We start from the raw sequence: 19,731 nt of genomic DNA, 5'->3' as shown, positions 1-19,731 counted from the left end.
TGTCTGTGTGTATTGGCATGTCCCATAATATCGTGACATCCTCGTTTTCTGTAACTGTTTCCGGCTCATGGTCATACCACTTTTCTGATGTCTTTATATTATAGTTGTGACAGACTTTCCAATGTATATACGCAGCTGCTTTATCGTGTCTGTGGGTATATTCTGTTTTCGCAAGTTCAGGACACCCAGACACGATATGGTCGATTGTTTCGTCGTATTTGTTACACATCCTGCATAGGGGGCTAGTACCGTCTTTGATAATGCTGGCGTGGTATGATCTGGTAGCTAGGCTTTGGTCTTGGGCTGCGATTATGAATCCTTCCGTTTCTGCCTTCAGTCCACTGCTTTTGAGCCACTGGTTGGTTTTGTGGTGGTCAACATCTGCTTCCTTTATTCTCTTTGGGTATCTTCTATGTAGGGCTTTGTCCTCCCACTGCTTTGTTAATTTTTCTTGGGTCTTATTTCGTGCCATTTGTTTGGTTCTCTTTGCATATTTGGTGGTTGTTTCTTCTGCTTGTTTATCTGGTATTGTTAGGTCTAGTTCTTGTTTGAATTGTTCTGTTTGCCTTTGTATAGAGTTGTATAGAGTTGCACTAGTTCGATTAGGGCATCATCAGTGTTCTTTAGGTATGTATCGAGCCCTATCGTGGTTGTTTTGTAAGAGGCTTCTAATTGAATAAGACCCCTACCACCAGCATTTCTTGGGAGGTAGAGTTTGTCTACATCTGCTTTTGTGTGATGCATTTTTGATAGGGTGAGTAGTTTTCTTGTTTTAAGTAAGCTTGTCCTACTCCATGCCCTTTATTATTATTATTATTATTATTATTATTATTGTTATTATTATTATTGTTATTATTATTATTATCATTATTTAAGCATTAAGTATACGTAATCTATTTTTAAGAAAAGTTGGTGAAATATCTTGCGATTTGGCCGACTTCATTCAATGTACATGTAGATGTAGACTTATTGTGCTCTGTCAGCTGGACATGATGTTCATATCCTGAGCAAGAACTTACCACAGAAAAAGTCTATCATCTGTTGTCCCCAGGAGAAGGCAGTGGCTACCTTGAACAGCGTGAAGGGATGTCAAGTCACTCTCAGTGATTATTGGTGCAAAACAATGTTGCTGTTTCACCGACCTTGATGGAACCAAGGGAAAAAATCAATTAAAATTAAATTGATCGAAATAAGAGCAACGTGCTCTCTCAGACTTGCCTTTACAACTGATTAGTAACTTTTTCATGGGAACATGACTTCATTTGCAGTTTATCTGCAGTTCAATGTCCTTTTTCACTTGCCAGATTGATCTTGTGACCTCCTTCCAGCAGCCTCATGGTGCAACTGGTAGAGGACTACACAAGCATTACGGATTCGCATGGGTTTACAGATAAGAATCTCGTTAAAGCCTCCTTTGCAACTACTTCAGTTGTCTCATAGCGGCAAGGATCATTTCATATCTACATTCTGACCAATCAAGATATCATCCTCACTCAGGCCACATTTACTCGTGGACAAAGGAGGTCAAGTGAAGCTAATAGCAGTTACCAATGCAAAAAGCAGAAAGATTATAGCTTGGGCTGAAGTAACGATTCAAACGAGCTACATCAGTGTTTTTATTTCGAGGTCATGACTTTACTATGTTTGTAGCTATACTGACGTCTAATACTATTGACAGTTACTACGGTACATATGCTGGCTTCTGATTGGCCAGTGTGGATGTGTAAATAAACAGCTGTGGATTAGGTCATCATGGTTCTAACACTTATTATCAAAAACTGAATCATTGGCTATTCAAGAGTTGGCATGCTCCACAAATATGACAAGTGCTCACGTAATTTGTTAGGGTGTTTTTATTTTTATTTTAGTTTTCTATGTTGGGGGTGTTATTAATAAAACAATTATTCCGCTCGTGCTCGCTGGATATGAGGTGATTATAGCCAACTCAGAGCTGTGCCTCGTTGGCTATCTGCCATCTCATATCCGATGTGCCATAGATGGCTATTTAAAGTTGCTACATAGTTTGTATTCATTCGTCTAGTTATGGATGCAAGTGGTAAGTTGGTAGAGTACAGAGAAAGGTATTAAAGGGTTGCTTGAGAACAAGTCTAACTTAACATGTGCTCTGCCAGTCTCCCAAATCCATCTGTAATATACTTGGAATTACTTGTGCATATGGGTGCACGCTAACACTAACCGTATTTGTGTTTTGTGTGGGTTTGAAACAGTTGGCATGGGAGTGTACAAGGTCTTTTGTCATTTGCAAAGACTGGCTACTGGAGCAACAGCGTTTACAAGAACTATACCGCAGTCTTGATCCAGCTGTATGCATGTGAATCAGATGTACAATCAGGAAGGGATTGATGCTATGGATTTATTAGGCGAGGTGAGTACACACTTTTAGGCATTGCACAAACTGTTAATATGGTGACGTTTACAACACCTTAGAAGCCAATTTCCGCTCAATTATCTGTTCAGTGGACCCTTTCGGGAGGTTAAAAACAAAAGAAAATTTCAAACTTTTAGCTCTAAAAGTGGTCGTGGTCGCTTATGAGTGGTGGTCGCTTACAAGAGGTTCCAAATATAGTGATTTTGCTTGGAAACTTTTGGTATTTTAGAAAATTGGTCGCTGAGGAGAGGTAGTTGCTCACGAGAGGTGTTCTGAACTGGAAGTTCTACAGTATACACAAAATAGATATATTAACGAGCAAATAGAGCCACAAGACATAAAAACAGAAATTATTAATAATGAATTAACATTGTCATTTTTTATTATCTAGAAATCAAATATCCTACAATCTAACTTTCCCTGACTAAAGATTCAAAATGTGGTAAAAGAGGCTGATTGTGAATTTAAACTTGCATTGTAAGCTTTTATCTCATTACTAAGCAAAACAATAATAATTTTACCTAATTATTATTAGTAAGTACTCACTTGAGTTATACTGATACAGTGGTTTTCCACAAAATCAAAACCGGAATTGCACTAGGTTTGCTACATCATAGATACATACAATTTATTTTAACTCGAATTATCAGAGTAGTTCTATTGAGCTAATATCTTCAAGAAAGAAAAAAAAGTACATAAATCAATTAAATTATTAAAATACAATAATTAAAACTACTACTAATGCAATAATTATAACTACTACTAAAAGTTCATTTTCTTTATGACTGTCTTAAAATCTTTAAATGATGTTATTGTTTTCATACTGTATGGGAGCTAATTCCAAATTTTTGCAGCTTGATATCGGATGCATTCAAGTCCATAATTTGTTGTTCTTAGTATAGGTGAAGCCACAATATTCTTTCCTCTTAATGAAAAACTGGAGTTGCGAAAAACGAATTGTTCTTTTAGATATCCAGGATACGTAGAAACAAATAAGCTCTTGAAAACTACCATAAGAATTTTGTGAAGTCTTCCAGTGTATAAGGATGCCATCTTTGCTTTCTTTAACAGTTCATCATAACTAGACAGGCAATAAATCATTAAAAATAAATCGTAAAATACGTTTGTTCAAAGACTCCAGTTTGTCACAATTTCCGCTGCCAGAAAAATGCCAAATAAGACAGCAATATTGAAGGTGTGGTAGGATAAAAGCCTTGTATAAACGTAGCATGACATTACTGGTAATGATACTTTTAAATCTCTTGAGAACACTGAATTGTTTGTTAACCTTCTCACATATCTGTGAGATGTGACGATTAAAGCTCAAATCCTTGTCAGCAGTTACACCCAATAACTCAATGGAATTCTTAACGGGAAAAGAGAATTCGTAATTACTGTTCGTGCCAAGCACCATTGCCTGGTGCTTGTCTGGATTTACAATCACGCCATTTCACTCGTACCAACTGTTAGCAATTCCATGTTCATGTTCCAGCCGTGTGTTTAGTGTTTCGAGGTCCTTGTAACACGAGTACAACTCTTCATGAACAGCGTAGGCATTCAGGTTTGCCTGCTTGATATGGCATAATAAATCATCGATGTGAATGTTGAAAAATATGGAACCAAGGACACGTCCCTAGGGGACTCCTCTTCTCACCAGTTCCCATTCAGCTTTACTATATTCTACTATATTCTACGATAGGTTAACAAAAAACTCACACCACCTACTCTGCAGCATCAAATGCAGCCCTGGAAGTTGGAAAAACCCACATGACCATAACTGCCTGTGACGAAACATCTTGAGAAATTAGAACTAAAATATAAACAGTCTCGTCATTGTTCAAGATGTTGTGATTGTCAACATACACTTAACCTGGAATGTGCACAAGTGAGCTTCACCAATTTTGTGAACATTACCTTGGGTTTCGCACTAGAAAAAGGGTGTGAAGGATGTGCAAGAGTAGAGTTACATTTTAGAACACTCCAAACACGAAAATGGGTCAGTTAGATCACATAAAGCTTAAGTCTGATCACACTACATTAAGAATGTAAAAGCTCATTGTAACATTCTGGACAAGAAGGGCCGTTATTTGGACCACAGTAGCCATCGTGACCCTCAGATTGAATACCGAAATACCGGCCACAATAAACCTCACCAGTCCACCCCTGCAATTTGCCTCTTCTCCGAAGTTTCTCTACTCTTTCACTTTTTAGCACTCTGCAGGCTGGGCAGTTAGGGCCATTGGTTGGTCCACAGTTCCCATCATGGCCAGGGGATTGTACCCCAAAATACCTGAAATCAACCAAACAAGAAACTTTTATCTTAATCTTATTAAATTACTGAAATTAATGGTTACTGAAAAATTAATGAAACAATTTTGGCAGATTATGATTTGTGTTCAAAAATGGTTGTTCTAGTCGGTAGAAGAAATGATTTTAAGAACCATAATAGGATTGGTCATACCTTGGTGTCACGCATTATGCAAAAATATTTGTTAATTTGTCGTGCATTGGAGATGTTAGCATCGTTTCATTTAAAATATCAAATTATATTCTCTCATTTTGTTTTTCCCATTTAAAATCAATTTTGGTTATTCAATAAAATTCATTGACAGAAAAAAAAATTCAGAACAAACATTACGTCACATGTTTGTAAGAAAAACCAATACATCAGTTTACATACATCTCTACAAAACACAATTTATTATCAAGTACTCTAGTATTATTTCATTATCAAAATCTTAAACCTTAGGAACTAAACCGTCACAAAAAAAATTAAAACAGGCTAACCAATAGTTAATCTGAGCATATCTTTTGAATTCCGTTGTTAGTAAAATGCATCAAAGCTCAAAGCGTGAGAGAGTAAGTAAGTAAAGCCTTTATTTATCAAGGGTTAAAACATAATAGTGAACATTCACTAAAAATCTTGTGGCCCTCACTTCGATAATTCTAAAGATCTAAAAATCTAAAAATGCAATATTTCATTATACTAATAGATATTAAAAAACTCTAAAAGCTAAAAAAACTCTAACAAACATAAATACAAAGCATCAGAAACAATAAATAAATTAAAACAAATGAATTAAAATGCTAATATAGACTAAACAGTAAGACTGTTTAAGATAAATTAAAATGTGGCAATAACCTGGTTGTCCAAAAAACGTTTCTTCATTGCTTGTTTAAAATTGTGTAATTGTGTAATGAGATTTGGCAAGACAAATTGCTTCAAGAGCAAGTGGGGGTGGCATCACACCACCCCCCCTTCCCCAGCCCCCCAGCAAGTTTTTCAGAATTTTGATAAAAGGATTTACTCAGTGCTGAGTGAACCTGTCGGCTAACAGCTTCCCGACAGTCGGTTTTCACATTTATCAAGTATACCAAAACACGGAAGTACAGTTCTTGGGTGAAAGCCATGGTGAAAGTATATGTAAAACAGTATCAACATCGCAGCGCAGCATATAAAAAGACGCATCGCAGTATGGTTGAGGTCAGAGGATATAAAAGAAAGTACGACGCATAATTTCAACGTTACCCACCTTCCACAATATATGAGACCAGTGACACTTCTCCCGATTTTCGTCGGCGAATAATTCGGTCCTTCGCCATGTCGTCTCTTTGATTTCACTTTGTCTTCAAACTCTTTTGATGAACAACTTTGGCCGCGAGTTTCAGTTAAAGATGAGCTATGTGCACCTCCAAAAAAACCTTGTTTATGGTTCATAGACACAGGTACCATAGAGGGGTTAGCTTGCATCGCACATAGCCGACCAGTGGAAGGATCAAACCACTGTGTATTCGCTTTCGAATTTTCTGTCAAGCTCTGATAGGGCTTAACTTTTCTTTTACTACTGGACCGATCGAAGTATAAAACGTCTTCCTCCATACCACAAGGAGACCCTGAAGCAGATAGCAGAATTGGAAACAACAAACTAAAGGGTACATTCGAAAAAAGAAGGAAGTAAATTATCCTGCTGGCAAAAATATGGGAGTGTTGCAGCCGGGAGAGGAATGGGCAGGCAAGAATCCTTCTTCGATGTTTACTGGACAAATTACAGCTTTGCCAGCTACGCAAAAATAGATAAACAAACATATCCGTTGGTTTCCAATTTCAGTTTCAATCGTACAATAAGCAATTTTTCATTCTTACGTATCACATTATTGGCAAACAGCCAGCAAATGGACGTGGACTTTAGGGGGATTTCCCCCTCAGCCGGCGGCGAGGAAGCCGGCATTTTTAGTGCGAAATAAATCCAATGCTCGTCCCTTCCCAAAAATATCCATTCGCTGATCTTTAGCTGACCCCGTTTGAGCACGTACATAACTCATCAGATTTTAACGAAGGGACCTTAAAACAGAAGTAAATTTCTGACCGGACGTGGCATCATAAGTTTCATTATCGAGAACTTCAACGAAAATTCTCCCCATGAAACAGTTTTAAACTTCCTGAAGGTCTGTAGTTGCTGTAATCAAACAATTTTAGTAGAGATCAACCAGTGGAATGAATTGTTTGTCCAGAGCCTCCGTTATTAAAGTTATCATCAACTCAAATATAATATACTTGTACAATATTAAAACAAGTCATTCTTGTGACAAATAGTTCCTATTAACGTATTTGTTTTGGCAAATTGCGAAATTTAAGTCCCACGAAATATGGCTGTTCCATTTACACGAAATTAAGTTCCTGCGAAAATAAGGAACCATAAGGTAAGAGGAAGATAATCAGGAACACATTGCTGTGCTTATCAAAGGAACGTTCTCAACTCGCACGATTCCTTGATCTTGCACGGCGCTTTGAGGCTTTCGTAACAAGATCATTTCTTGCTCAGTGAGCAGGATCTGGATGCTGGACACATTAAATTTTTGTGAATGGCCGGAAACATGGTACAATAGATCATATGAGAAAACCAAGTTACTTTGGCATTTGATCGACAGTTCGAGTTGGAATTCTTGTTATAGTGTGATAGACAGCTTTATAAGCCTAATATGATATAGGTTTAGGTATCTACAGTTTAAGCCGATCCTTCTATAAGTAGTTGCATAACAATCTTATTTATGTATTAATGGTCTAATATAAATATAGATGTGGCCCGCCCAGATTATCCCAGGCTACCTGCGGGTTCGCGCTGTTGCTATTGTCAAGCTTTTTTAACTTAATGTGCATATATTTCTGTAAAATTGTAAATATGCGAGTCATAATGAAAGTTTGTTGTTGTTGTTAGTTTGTTGTTGACGCGCTACATCCCTTGGACGAGAGAGGTTACCGTATACCTCTAGAGGTGTCTCACGTCCAAGTGATGCAAGCGCGTCCGGTTTAAACTGTAGATACCTAAACCTTTATATCCAATTAAAGTTTATGGAGCTGGCTATGACACTATACCAAGAATTGTGAAATAAAATGAATTGTAAGATTTTTACGACCTGTAAATGCGAGCGTCCGAATCACCTTTTGAAAGCTTCAAGTCAAAGCGAATTTTGTTTTTCGCTCATTTTATTTGTCCCTCAGTTTCCAGACGCATACCGCTGTCACAGTGATATGTGTATCCCCGCACACATATCACTAGTGATATGTGTATCCCCTCCAAAATGGCGGCCAGTGATATGTGTATCCCCCACCCCCCTCCCCTCTACTTTAAATAGTAATATCCTCCTTGAAAGCGCTCTCGTCGTCCGGTCCCTTACTGGACGAACGACTAACCCAAACAGACTTTAAACGCAAATCTCAATTTTTGTAGTTGAAAAAGCTTACGTATCTGCTGCTGGAATTGTGTTCTTATCCTAACTGGTTTTCTGCGAGCAGGATATAATGAATTTAAAGTTGAACACCAAATGGATCTAGATATATTTCAATTTGAGTTTCACGGCACGGGATTTCTAGGACGATATTAATTGCGCGGTGAATTACTAGCAATTTTGCTAGCAAGCTTCATAATAATCGACGTTTATTCTTCGGTAGATAGCCTAGATAACGGCTGTCTTCAGGGGATACACATATCACTGCGCCATGAAATAATTAGTGATATGTGTATCCCCTGTATGCAGTCTTATACAACCGAGGTCAGTGAAACCCCAGAAATCCCAAGCTATGAATAAATGCCGGGTGTGAATATTTCTAGCAAGTCAGTTTTGACAATGCAAATGTAATGGGCATTTTTCTTCTTGGGTAGAAAGCCAATATAACAGCTGTGTCCATAGGGATACACATATCACTAGTTCATGAAATAATCAGTGATATGTGTATCCCTTATTATCCCGTGCACGCGTGCACGCGTTTTTAGTGGAATAATCGAGTTTCAAACTCCAGTAAACCCAAGCCGTGTAAAAATGTCGGGTGTAATATTGCCTGCAGTTTTGACAAGGTTGATGCGCTATATTATAGCAGTTGTGTTTATGGGGATACACATATCACTGCGCCATGAAATAATTAGTGATATGTGTATCCCCTGCACGCGATTTCAGCTTAGATATTTAGACATTCGAGTTGGAAACTCCGCAAACCTCAACCTTGGTATAAACGTCGTCGCGAGTAGGCAGCCAGCACATTTCGGCAATAATTGGCCCTTTTTTCGATTAGGTAGAAAGCCAACGTAACGGCTGTGTTTAGGGGATACACAGATCACTGCGCCATGAAATAATTAGTGATATGTTTATCCGCTGATCGAAGTTTTAGTCAGATATACAATCGAGTCGGTTGGAACTCAACCAAACTCCAGAAATCCTAAGCTGCTCCATTGGGCGCGAACTAATTTCTGGTTTCTCCTACTCTTTACAGCGAGCCGCCATTTTGTTCGTTGAATGCCCAGGCGAGTATCAGTGTTTTGTGTATCCCCACGGGGGATACACATATCACTAGTGTTATGTGTGCGGGGATACAAATATCACGGGGATACACATATCACCGTGACACCGCAAAAAAAAAAAAAAATTTTCGAAATCAGCGCCCGTGATGTCATAACTGCAGATTATACAATAATCATGTCAAGGACACTTAAGGTCACGGGTAATCATGTCATGTATGACCGCGGTGCATGATTTCTAAGGGTAATCATGTCAAGTTCGCGCGCTTTGTGTTGCTTGCCGTCAGTGAAGAAGCAAAGCCGAAGGCTTCGGCTGATAACCCCTACCTCGACCTTGATTATTCTGGATATCACAAAAACCGAATCCAATAATTGTTTATTATTGTTTTAAGATAGCAGTCACAAATCTTCAATTTTGTACGTATGAAGCTAAGAACGAAAATTAATTTCCTTTTCAAGGATCAGAAGGGATTATCGTTCCTTCGTCGTCATCTGCCAAAACTGATCACGTGGTGCGATCTTGCGCACAATCCAAGGGATAGAATGGTCATTTGCGTACTATCACACGACAGTGCTTTTTCAGCCAAGTAGCAGATGCAGCTTCCTCTTACAACTTTTTAGATGAAGATGGAAAGAATCGACTTAGGATTTCCAGAAATGGCAATACCTTGAGGAGAAAAGCTAGGTTTTTATTTCTCATTTGCGCGTTTTTGTATGTCAACATTTGACAAAAGAAAATTGTTTGTATATGTACAAATTTAATTTGAGGCAAAGGAGTATACGTGTCCCCTAATGGAAACTACGAAACCTCCAAGCACAGGCAACCTGCCTCGTTTAGAACATTCTTTACAATCGGCAAAACGAAACAATAGATAAAGAACGATGCCTCAGTTGCTGAATTTGAGGTTGAAGTGAGATTTCTTACTCAGGTTCAATTAAACTGTATCCTGCTCTGTTATTTCTTTTCATAGCCACAGCCATTACGACTACTGAAGTTGGAAAGTTGCTTACTGGAAAAATATAAACCTCGGCGATCTCTGCAATTGCTGCGAGATTTGTTTCTATATGATTGCCGAGTGATCTCAGGAATCATAGGGATCGCATCAATCATTGACATGCATATTATTGGTGGCCCCTACACCATCTAGGTGTACAAAGCCACATTACTAACAAACAGGGACAGTGGTAGCCTTACAGTGAGCAACTAATTGCTCAAGGCAGCTAGGGAAGAGTTTTTAAAAGTTAAAACATAAAACGTTAGAGTAAGAACCATGATGATACACTCCACAACCGCTCCCTGCACATCTACTGTTGACCAATCAGAAACCAGCAAATCTACCACGGTAACCCCCTAATACTACCATCACCTGAGTGTTTTTGATTTAGTTTCCTCGCATCTTAATTGTTGCCGAGTTACTTTACAGAGGAGGAATTTCACGTGCATGGTACTCACAGGTAAATGGCATCCAACGTCCACTTGGTCAATGTTACTTCATGAAATGTTCTACTTGCAATAGCACACACTACACCTTCATTGCCACTCATTCCCATTGTGTCACATAATAAACACATGGTTGAAAAGACACGTGTGTTTTTCCTAGAGTACAAAATGTAAAAGTCAGCTAAGTAGCACCTTTGTTCCCAAGAAAAAGGGTCACTATAACTCAGAGGGCTGGAGCCTCTTCAGGAGTGGCAAAGTAAAGTAAAACCTTTTCAAAACTGAGTGGCCATGGTTTCATGAAAAGCTGGTGCTTCACTTTGGTTTGACCTCTTAGAAGTAGGAGTATTTTCTACTCCCCCTGGATAGGATACTAGTCCATTACAAGTTACCTGCAGCATTTTTGTTGTTACCCAAGTAACTGCTAGTACCCACTTATATATATTTTTTTGTAAACCAGTGAGATTTAAGTCAAATAACGTGCCCAAGAAAGCAACACAAAGACCCCAGGTCCAACCTGGAGCTTACGATCCTCAGAACAACAAAGTAATGATTAAGTCGGGTATTGCCTCTCCCTCCCAACCTCAATCTCCCACCTCTGTGTTATTGATAACAAAACCATCCAATCTGCATTTTTAGAGAAGTTTCCACTTGAGTGTGGAAAGTAACTTGCATTATTATGCCAAGATTGGCTTAACAAACTCACACAACTTTGTCCTCCGATCACAAGTGACACCAAAACCAATTGCAACTTGCTTGCACATTTTTTCCCATGCTTTGTGTCAGCTTCGTGTATTTGCTTTTAGTTTTGATTGGTTCACTGAATGGCCTGTGTTTTTTGTGATTGGCCAGAGTGATTACTTCGGATTTGGTTTTATGACACTTAATTAAAAGCCGCTCAGTATTACTGTAACATTAAACTTACTGATCATCCTGTTGGAAATCAAAAGAATAGTCACCTTCCAGCTCAGAATACCCAAGAATCCTGCATTGAATAAAAGTCAACATTGAAAACAGAATCCAACATTGTCCAAATAATTCCTTTAAACACTTATTCAATCCATCATATTCCTCACCTCCCATTTCCGCCATTAAAATTCCCTCCAACCAGAAGAGCAACATGAGATTTCAATGGTAAAATCTGTACACTTACAAACTCTTCTCCTCCATCCTACAATTACAAGAGGATTTCTTATTAATAACTACGTTAGTGACTTAAAAATCAACCAGCAGTCCATTCACCAGCCTGTATTCATCTGTCCTAGGTGTCCTTATGTCTTTCTTTCTTTTAAGGATAATAAATCAACAAGAGAAATACCTATATATTGAATTACAAGAATAAACTCTTGCACTCAGCAGTTGAATGTTTATTGCACCTTTCCAAATACTGAGTTCTTGGGGCGTTCAGAATTGCTTGCAATGTAGTCTTTGCAAACAATATGTCAGGGTTCATTTAAGTATAAAAATGATTGTTTTCTTCTGGTAGTTTGCACAAAGTGAAGCTCTGTTCATCACATCACTTTTGACAAGTATACCAAATAAACAACAAGGATAATGTTTCAATTAATTGTTTTCTTACAGTGGGAAGACTCCATTTGTGAAGCACAGTCCATTGTAATCCAGGTGCAACTGTCCAGACTACAACCAAATGAGCCAGACATACAGCTAAAATATCTCTCTTTTTCTTTAGCAGGGTAACATCCTTCTCTGCAGATGGCTCATAAGATGACAGAGAAACAGACCTCACTTTATTATTCTCACCCTCTATATGGTGCTGTTGAAAAATAAAGGAGCCATATAAATCATTGGTTTCCAATCAGGGTTCGTAATCTTTTTCAGAAACAAATTTTCAGGACTTTTCCAGGACATTTCCAGGACTCAGATTGATTTTTCCAGGACTCTAAAATTCACATTAACGCTTTCACTCCCAAGATCTCAATGTTAATTTTCCTTACTGTCTGCCATACATTTCATATTTTTTACTTGAGTTTTTCCAGAACTTTCCAGGACCAGTAACCTTTTTCCAGGACTTTCCAGTCCTGGAAAATGCCACAACAAAATTCCAGAACTTTCCAGGTCTTCCAGGACCCGTATGAACCAAGTCCAATTCCATGTCTTAAGATTATTCAAGCTACATAACAGAGTTACACATTATGATGGATGAAATAACTGAAAGTGAATTACAATATTTTATTTATTGATCCTTACAAATTGCAAGCAGATAGGAGATGAGAATAACACTTTTTCAAAAAAATCTTCTAAGAGATATTGTCAAAGCTAAGTCATTTTTGTACTTGGTCATGACATTACATGATCATAAAGTAAATTTAGTTGGAAATTTTCACAAATTTAGTTGGACAATGCCCTGAACCCAGGCTGCTCAATCTGGAATCTAGGACCCTAACTGTAAGGACACTGTGCCTTCACAAGGGAGACCTGATACTTTAAAGGGATATCTGACCATTGTATATCAGTGTTGGAAAGGACGATAAAGGTGGCATGAACAAATCTGGGATGAATAGTACATGAGACATACCTGTAAGCAAGCCATCATCAGAACAGGAGAAAGTTCTGACCGATCCTCAGGTGATGTCATACATGATAACTGTGAGGTCTCTAGTGGCTCCTTCATTTTCCCATGTGGAGTAGCTTGATCACCTATCCTTGGTTCATGAGTGGATGGACTTGATCTCATTTCAGTTAAATTGAACAGCTCTCTTTGATCATTTAGTTGCTCTGGGGTTTTTTGAATTCCTATATCAACTTCCAAAGGAAATTCTGTGCCACAAGTTTTATGTATATCATCTGTTTTAGAACAATAGAAATTAGAGTCTCTCTCATTTGAAAACTTGTTAATCTCATGGGGTCTTCTAGAGTCACATTGCATTGTAGTACATGTAACTAATAACCTCTCATTATTGTCAGAAACACTTTTATAGTCTAGCTTGCCCTGTTCGTTGCACAAATCGTGGTGTTCATAGTCATCAGTACTGAGTTTATTTTTCCTTTCAATGCTGCTGGTTTGTTGAACATCATCAGCTTCAGCTGAGACACAAGTTTCAACACAACTGCTGTCATGATGACCTGATTCCACATCTGCCTTAGGAAGAAAGTCCATTTGTGTGGCTATATTCTCTAGTGGTCGTACTTTTGGGGAAACATTGAAACTTTTTACAGGTTCTTTTTGCAAGAGGAGATCATCTTGAGTGTGTTCAGAACTTAACAGAAAGTTGTTCACAGCACACTCTGACTGCTTATTGCATACTAGATTTACAGGCATGGAAAGGACCTGCAATTTATTGGTCCTGTTTCCTTCTAATGTGTTTTCAGCTGAATTGGCCTCCACTTGCATTGAACAAGCTAGAGCAGAACTTGCAACCTTTGTCAAAGGATGAGAACAGCCTTCCTTTATTTCTTCCTCACACTTTGACTCTGGCAAAATGTCACATTCTCCAGTTGCTATCTCCAATTTTTCATTTGCCTTTCTATTAATCCTCTCAACTGGCAAAGCACCTTTGATCTTTGCAAGCTTCAACTTTGCAAACTCATTATCAGGTAAGGAAAAATCTACTACAGCACTCAGGAAACCACCATGTTTCATCTGTTCTGAGGAAGGCCTTGGAAAAACAAAATCTTCAGTTGTTATTTCTTCAGCGAAATTGTTACACGAAGTAGTGTCTGAAACATTACAGTTTGTTATTTTGTCTTTGCTGCATGAGGGGATTTCTTTCTTTGTCCTCAAGTGTTTTGATCTTGCTCTTTTTGTTTTCCTTGGCTGGCTATTATCCTGGGAAACACCTGTTTGGCTCCCAAAGTTGGGTATTGATTGCAGCCTTGGACTTCTCCTTGGAAACTCCTCTTCGAATAAATGCAACCAGTGCCAGTTTTGCAGAGAAACATTGTCATGTTCCTGTACAGAGGAACACCTATGGGCATCTCCCTTTTCAAAGGAATCTTTAGCCTTTACAGAGGCTTTACCACTAAGTGATACTAAGCCTTCTTTATTCAAGTTTTCTTCTGATTTATGACCTGAAAAATGAATGTCATCCACAACAGCAGTATCTATGCCTGGATTTTCCATCTCCTCAACAACAATAACTTCCTTAGCTGAATCACTGCACTCCTGACATGTAGTCATAATTGGAATATCTGCAGGAAGACAACAGCAACCTACAATTTCTGCTATGTTCACAGTATAGTCTTGACCATCCTCAGTCCTGGAGCAATCTCTGTGATCTACCCCAACCACATCAATGTCAGTAATCTTCTCCCTCTCAGGCAACAGAGGAGCGTCACTGAATGAATTAACACAATTTCTATCAGCTGCAATAAAGTTGTGACTGCTGCTTTCAGTGTGTCCCTGTAATGCTTTAATGCCAACTTCAGGTTCAGTCTCTCCTCCTGTTGGTGCAGATCTTCTTCTACACCTTTCCTTAGGTCTACTGCTTTCCTCATCTTCATTGCATTTTTTCTCTAGGCATACTTGTCTACTGGTATCTACCGTGTCCTTGAATGAAACACTTTTACAGAGCCGTTTTTTGTGACGTGATAAGGGACTTGATTTCCTAACATCAGGGGAAAACACCCTCTCAGACAGAGGTGTACTAGACCTGTTCTGAGCATCTACACTATGATCTGTCTTGTCATCTTTAACTGCAAAACCATGAAATGTTTGCCGCCTTTGCTTGCTTCTTTCAGCTCTCTGTAGAAAGGAGAGTTGTAAATGGGTTCTAAATCACTGACTGAAGTAATTGTGACAAAGAAAAGTTAAACTAATCTATTGGAAATTCCCGTAGGTGGACACCTCATTAGCAGGCCTGGTCACACACAAACACTAATTCTGCATTCCATCACGAGTGAATAACCATGTAAACCAGATATAGAAATATTCATCTATTGTATGGATGTCTGCTGATAAGAGTTCCACTTTTGAATGCTAGCACCATCATTTGCACTAGTGGTGTGGATAATGTGCAAGACTCGTTCACAACTGTACAAAAATAGACAGAAAATTGACCTGAAGTTTTTTCAAAGCCTTTGCATGTTTCCTTTCCAGTTCTATCAGCCGCTGCCTTATCACCTATATAGATAGAGAAGCTATTAGTATTGACACTCTTACAATGCAATACAAATTTTATTAGTCTCCATGGGTGCTTTTCAGTACTAATACTACTAAATAAGTTACATTAAAAATTGCACTCTTGCACACTTTCTTTGATAAGTAATGAGTAATGTTCCTTTTACCTCCAATTCATAATCAGCCGTGGTGCAGAAACTCATATTATAAAAGTGACATTTTGCTTGCAGGAAAATACAATTATTTCATAACAAAGCTCATGCATGAACCTCTCTTTCAAAAGAGAGGAAATGTAACACTCGGAAATGATTCAATGATTGTAAGTCAGTCCAGCAGCACACCTACTGTAAATCCTGGAATTAGCATCCCCCCTCGAATAAGTGCCCCCTTCAAATAAGTGCCCTCCTATCTGCCAAAATTTAAAATAAGCGCCCCCCCTCAAATAAGCGCCCCTCCCTTCCCCCCATTTCGTGGATGAGTAATGAGACAACAAAGGGATGTATAGTTTTTATCGTGTAGTATTAGATTTGTGCATTGTTTCAGTTTCTGAATACGTTAAGTTTGGAAAAAAATTACAAGTACTAACGGTGCCCCGATTTAAACTTTAGGATCAGCTTTTTAGGTTGATAAACAGCTTATGTTGCTGTTTATGCAGATATGATGTATTAATAAATGATCATGTCAGGCCACGTTTTGGAAAAATTTAATAAGCGCCCCCCTCGATTGAGCGCCCCCCTCAAATAAGAGCCCCCTGTCTTCTCCTAAATTTGAAATAAGCACCCCGGGCGCTAATTTGAGGATTACGGTATTTATATATGGACAAAGGTTTTTCATTATGCCTTTTTAAATTTTTTGGGTCAACCAAGAAAAGGTAACCTCACCCAATATGGGAGTTCCCCAGGATTTTGATTTTCGTAGGTTACGATCTCTAGGTAAACCCTTCATTAACTTTCTAAATAGTTAACTTTTCACAACAATAATTGATGTGAAGTGTTAAGGTGGCTGAACACAGTTTTTGATACCTGTGTTTCATTTACCTTTTTCTCTAAAACCCTTGATCCCTCGGCCGCCAAAAATGGCAGCAAGCTAGTTAACAACACAAACTTTGGTTTTTTGATAGTCAAGCCGACTTATGTGCTGTTGCCATGGCAACATGAAAAGATATAAACAAGCCTTTAAAATCGGTTTAGTTTATTTGTAGAAAATCTAGTCATTAGATGTTCTTTATAATTTGCATGCAGCAAGCTTGTAACGATACTCACGAGTTAACATCATTTTGATAATAATTTAACAGAGAGATCTTTAATTATCCCTTGTTGAAGGTTCACTGGAATATCTAGAATTTCCTTTGTTTAAGTTCAATTTTTTTCAATACTCCAGTTACTTATATCCTAAAGTATCTTCATGCCAAATTTTTGAAATTCTAATGAGTGGTTCTCGAGAAATAGGCGTATTTCCGAGAAAGCAATTTTTCATTCAATCGCAATTTTTTTACTTACTACGCATGCGCTGCATTTAACTGGGTTTTTTCGGTAACAACGAAAAAGCTGAGAATTGCTGGGTTCTTTGCATTGTTACCTTTTCTAACATATCTTTGTAATAAAAGATTAAAACCATCAATACACTGCGCTCAATTATAGAGAAAAATAGCACAGATAGTGCGGGTGTTGAGCAAATAAAATGATCACTCTATTGACGGCATGTTTGTTTTTTGCAAGCCTTGTGCACATGCTGAATTGCATCAGCATAAGTGTGCGCGAAAATTGTGTTCGGCCACCTTAAATATTGGAAAAGTACCTAAGATTGCTAAAATATAACAGTATTAACTTAAGAAATCAGCAGTGAGGAAAGATTTCCATGTAGTCCCATAATTATGAAATATGCATAAAATTTCCCTCAAAGTAATGTTATCCTCGATACATGAATGGACGAATGGCAATCATGGATCGAAATTGTACGTCCATAGTTATGGGGTTACACAGAAATCTTGTCGACCACATTATAAATCACAGCACATCTAAGACTTCTAGTTCTTTGAAGCCTAATATTCATGAATCCCTTGATGTCTTCTTTGCAATTCTTGCGAAGAATTTAAAACCATTCTTCAGTGTGATATTGGCGCATATCTCCAAAACATTAAGCTTATTCTGGCAAAGGTTTGCGTCCAAAATGGTTCCTAAGACAGCTGAAACCGCCATTACGGTTACGAAAACCAAGGCAAAAACCCTATATAAACTGCATTTGCACGATTTTAGACGTTTACTTACTGTGTCCTTTTCACTCATGCTCATGTTGTTTATAATAAAAGACTGTCTATACGCCTAAACAAAAGCCGCTGGTTCTTGATCCTCTTCGCTCGAGTGGGCCGCCATCTTTACAAAATAATTTGTCTCGAATTTCGCGGGAACATGGGAATCATCAATATCCCGGATTTCTGAAGTCCCCAGGCTTTTCACAGTGATAGGACTGCAACACGTGCAGAGAGTAGCGAACAACGTATTCTTCACTAAGGACGATGCTTTCTCCTGCGCTTTCCTCGAGTATTAGTATTTTTGTTATTTTTCACTTTTTTATTCAAAATAAATACCATTGCAGTTGGTGGGTTACAGCAATCATAGTTTGCATGTTAACTAAACACAGTCTACAAGACTGACGTTTAATTGGATAAGACAAATACATGTAGGCCTACAACACTGATGCCATTCACACCTTTACCACTCTTAGATTTCACTATTCCGTGGTCACTCTACTTTAAATATCTTGGGGGAAAATAGGGACTCTTGGAAGATCTTGAAACAACTCCCAAAATCAAAAGTAAAATAACAATGGAATATTTAGTTTCCGTCACATTACAATCAAATATTACAATCAGTAGAATCAAACTCTATGTTTTAAAGGCTGACATCAATTAGCAGTTTATTCCAGTATTAATGTTTCTGTAACCAGACATAACAAGCCTGGTAAGTTTATGGGGGCTCTTTTTTCACACAATATTTCCAACTGAATTTTATTTTACATACTTCAACAAGCTAGACTAAAGCTATGAAACATGTAAGATAATTTCTTTACTTTCTGTAGGTAACCTAAGTTTGCATTTAAAACATCAATTAGCAGTTTATTCCAGTATTAATGTTTCTGTAACCAGACATAACAAGCCTGGCAAGTTTATAGGGGCTCTTTTTTCACACAATATTTCCAACTGAATTTTATTTTACATACTTCAACAAGCTAGACTAAAGCTATGAAACATGTAAGATAATTTCTTTACTTTCTGCAGGTAACCTAAGTTTGCATTTAAAATGAGAAAACTTTCATCATTGCAGTAAATCTTAAGCTTCACATTGCACCTATCGTCTTATCTCTAACTGACTGGATGGTGCACGCTGTCAAATGTGTCAGTTTTATGATCCGATATGTTAGGTTTAGCTTCATATGTACAGATTGTCACACCATGGCGATGAACCTCTTGAAAGTCACCTTTCAATCCAATAAAGTACACCTTGCTCGTTTCAGCGCCAAAGTTACGTGGAAAATAAATGGAAAGGTGCTCCACGTTTGAAAATCGTGCCACCTTGGGCGTGTACTCTAAACTACCATCGTGGTCTTCATTCATTTCGAATGTTTGATCAGGCTGTGCATTTGCATCGTCAAAAGTCATAAACGGGCGATTTTTATAGAGCTTCATCTCTGAAGGGTGTTCGCCATTTTCGCCACCTATGACGACAATCCCTTTCAGTTTGACTTGACCAACAAAAGGAATGTTGAACAAAAGTTCCTCGTCCACGTCGCTTTCCACAAATTTAGTGGTATCTAAGCGTTCATCCCACGGTTTGAATACGTTTTTGGCTGAACCTTCCTCGGCTTCATTCAAGCACTGAAGCTTAATGAGGTCTATCTTCTGGAAAAGATGAAACTGGGCGCCCCTCTCTGCTTCAGAATCGTCGTGTTCGTGTTCATGGTGCTCATGGCCACAACCCGCCATGTTGAAAAACGCGGGAGTCTGGAAATAGCTGTTGTTATTGTTTACTTGGTATAA

The 19,731-nt window shown here is 38.2% G+C and overlaps 3 protein-coding genes across 3 annotated transcripts in view; all 3 read right to left on the bottom strand.

Annotated features, from left to right (window-relative positions):
- LOC110044127 (uncharacterized) overlaps nucleotides 1–18,087 on the bottom strand; it is a 41,487-nt gene extending 23,400 nt beyond the window's left edge. Inside the window, exons 1-8 of the mRNA XM_089289878.1 lie at nucleotides 17,963–18,087; nucleotides 15,636–15,698; nucleotides 13,155–15,320; nucleotides 12,198–12,392; nucleotides 11,695–11,789; nucleotides 11,544–11,603; nucleotides 10,634–10,777; nucleotides 1,020–1,142 (exon numbers count right to left, since the gene is read on the bottom strand). Of these exons, the coding sequence (XP_089146004.1) occupies nucleotides 1,020–1,142; nucleotides 10,634–10,777; nucleotides 11,544–11,603; nucleotides 11,695–11,789; nucleotides 12,198–12,392; nucleotides 13,155–15,320; nucleotides 15,636–15,698; nucleotides 17,963–17,986 (2,870 nt within the window). The 5' untranslated portion in view covers nucleotides 17,987–18,087. The remainder of the gene's footprint in view (nucleotides 1–1,019; nucleotides 1,143–10,633; nucleotides 10,778–11,543; nucleotides 11,604–11,694; nucleotides 11,790–12,197; nucleotides 12,393–13,154; nucleotides 15,321–15,635; nucleotides 15,699–17,962) is intronic.
- LOC110044166 (uncharacterized) lies at nucleotides 2,740–9,544 on the bottom strand. The gene is made up of 2 exons (XM_020749692.2): nucleotides 5,923–9,544; nucleotides 2,740–4,679 (listed from the first exon to the last, which is right to left on the bottom strand). The coding sequence occupies exons 1-2, from the start codon at nucleotides 6,474–6,476 to the stop codon at nucleotides 4,427–4,429; spliced, it is 807 nt and encodes a 268-aa protein (XP_020605351.2). The 5' UTR covers nucleotides 6,477–9,544; the 3' UTR covers nucleotides 2,740–4,426.
- A 234-nt stretch (nucleotides 18,088–18,321) lies between the features above and the next one.
- LOC110044180 (PITH domain-containing protein GA19395-like) lies at nucleotides 18,322–19,707 on the bottom strand. The gene has a single exon (XM_020749693.2). It carries the CDS (start codon nucleotides 19,675–19,677, stop codon nucleotides 19,057–19,059), a length of 621 nt encoding a protein of 206 aa, XP_020605352.2. The 5' UTR covers nucleotides 19,678–19,707; the 3' UTR covers nucleotides 18,322–19,056.
- Nucleotides 19,708–19,731: the final 24 nt, after the last annotated feature.

Source organism: Orbicella faveolata, unplaced genomic scaffold (assembly GCF_042242905.1).
Source record: "Orbicella faveolata isolate gen_17 unplaced genomic scaffold, um_ofav_v1 contig_2, whole genome shotgun sequence".
Classification (NCBI taxonomy): domain Eukaryota; kingdom Metazoa; phylum Cnidaria; class Anthozoa; order Scleractinia; family Merulinidae; genus Orbicella; species Orbicella faveolata.
This window is presented reverse-complemented; position numbering and strand designations above follow the sequence as displayed.